The 1,795-nt window shown below is 35.2% G+C and overlaps 1 protein-coding gene across 1 annotated transcript; it reads right to left on the bottom strand.

Moving 5' to 3' along the window:
• Positions 1 to 265: 265 nt before the first annotated feature.
• Positions 266 to 1,557, bottom strand: LOC107736575 (gliomedin-like). Its single transcript, XM_016547957.1, has 4 exons — positions 1,434 to 1,557; positions 895 to 960; positions 681 to 806; positions 266 to 486 (listed from the first exon to the last, which is right to left on the bottom strand). Exons 1-4 carry the CDS (start codon positions 1,546 to 1,548, stop codon positions 326 to 328), a joined length of 468 nt encoding a protein of 155 aa, XP_016403443.1. The 5' UTR covers positions 1,549 to 1,557; the 3' UTR covers positions 266 to 325.
• Between the last annotated feature and the right edge of the window lie 238 nt (positions 1,558 to 1,795).

Raw genomic sequence — 1,795 nt, 5'->3', positions numbered from 1 at the left:
TGTATAAAATTGGGTTACACTTTACTTTAAGGTGTCCTTGTTAACAGTGTAATTATACAATTACGTACCGAGTAATATTCATTAACTACATGTACTTACTATATGATTAGGGTTTGGCTTACAAGGTGTAACAAGAACACCTTAAAATAAAGTGTTACCGTAAATTGTTTTAAACGGTTTCTATTTGACAAGTTATTTATTTATTTATTTATGATTGATAATTGGTTTCTTCGTTTTATTAAGTGGCACTCCCAGTCCTCCATAATTTTCATTTTTGGCTCAATTTCATGACTTATAATTATGGTATTATCAAGGAGATCTGTCTTCAGTCATACTTAGCAATATTGGAAGTTCCAGCGATGTGGTAGAATACGGAGCCGTTATGTACAGCGTGGCCGCAACCTTGGAAAAATTTTCGGACATCGATGGATTCACTGCTGCTGTTCTGGAACGCTGCGATAGTGTTGTACTCCTTTATGATACGTCCTAATAAATTTGTAAACATGGGAAAAATCTTAAAAGCAATATTGTATGTTCAATACAAGATATGTCTATAACAGCATTTAGTCAAATACCAAAGATTAAACATTTTGATCACATTTAACACTTGCAGATGGAAGTAGAGTTTAAATGCAGGGTTTATGTGCTGTATTGATGAATGATGGTTCTCTCTTCAGTACCTGAGAAATGTTCTGCCACCCAGATCTTCTCATTGTCGTGAGCAGCAGTGTCCATCATCCATGCTCCAAACGTGCTGCTCATTTTCATCAAATGTCTGGGATTCTGCACTGATTTTATGACACAGTCTACCAAACACAATCACACAGTTAGAGGTAAAGCTTATAAAAGCTATAGTTAAATGTATAACAACTTATAATTTGCCCTTGTTGGTACCGTTTATCTTCCATGATACTATTTTCTGGCTGATGGTGTCATCATTTGGGACTGAATTAAGGTGACCTGTAGATTACATATGTCATATTACATGTTATGATGTGTCTTACAGGGGGAAAGTCACTATACCCAATTTTGGATGTCCATGTCATAATTTGCCACAAAATCAAAAGGGGAAAAAAGAACTTACACAGTATAAATAAAATTAGAAATCTGATTACTGAAAATCACATTAAAATATTTTGTAAATTGTGACAAACATTATGCAAGAGGAAATATTATTGTAACTAATGCAATGTGTCTGTACATGAATTGTTTAGTAATTCTCATTATCAATGGTAGTTCTCATTCCTGTAATAAAAATAATATGTTTTAATGTATTACAGTTTTAAAAAAAAGTTAGTTAGTTGTATGTAGTTTACATAGTTATACATTTTCAATTTGAATAAAGAAAATGGTTTTCTTTTGTTTGTTTTTGATTATGAGGTAATTTTGAAATATGTACATGCAAAATTTAGCATTTTAGCCATTCAACTTACCTACAGACTCCTTCCCCATGTGGAGATGTGCTCTGTGGCTCCTGTGTCTTATTGGCCCTTGAGGCCCGGGGGGCCCTGGAGGGCCAGGTGGACCAGGGAGGCCAGGGGGTCCCATTGGACCAGGTGGACCTGCAGATTAAAGCAGAAGGAATATGGCCATCACTCATTTATCATGCCAACATTATTGTGATCCACGGAGGTCTAAGATCCATATAAATGGCAGGACTATATATTCTCACAGGGGGGGAAAATGGCATAAAATAACATTGTAATAAAAATGTGTTCTCAACTATTTTATTATGCAGTATCCAACAAGTTCGCCGTGATTTTGCCAAGTAAGACATGTTCCTGGATCAACATTA

The sequence above is a fragment of the Sinocyclocheilus rhinocerous genome, unplaced genomic scaffold, assembly GCF_001515625.1.
Source record: "Sinocyclocheilus rhinocerous isolate Xijiao unplaced genomic scaffold, SAMN03320098_v1.1 C36791854, whole genome shotgun sequence".
Taxonomy (NCBI): domain Eukaryota; kingdom Metazoa; phylum Chordata; class Actinopteri; order Cypriniformes; family Cyprinidae; genus Sinocyclocheilus; species Sinocyclocheilus rhinocerous.
This window is presented reverse-complemented; position numbering and strand designations above follow the sequence as displayed.

Coding starts and splice junctions, on each gene's coding strand:
- LOC107736575 (XM_016547957.1), bottom strand. CDS start 1,548: ATGGGACCCCCTGGCCTCCCTGGTCCACCTGGCCCTCCAGGGCCCCCC. Junction 961..1,433: donor CATGGGGAAGGAGTCTGTAG/GTAAGTTGAATG, acceptor TGTAATCTACAG/GTCACCTTAATTCAGTCCCA. Junction 807..894: donor AGTATCATGGAAGATAAACG/GTACCAACAAGG, acceptor TGTGTTTGGTAG/ACTGTGTCATAAAATCAGTG.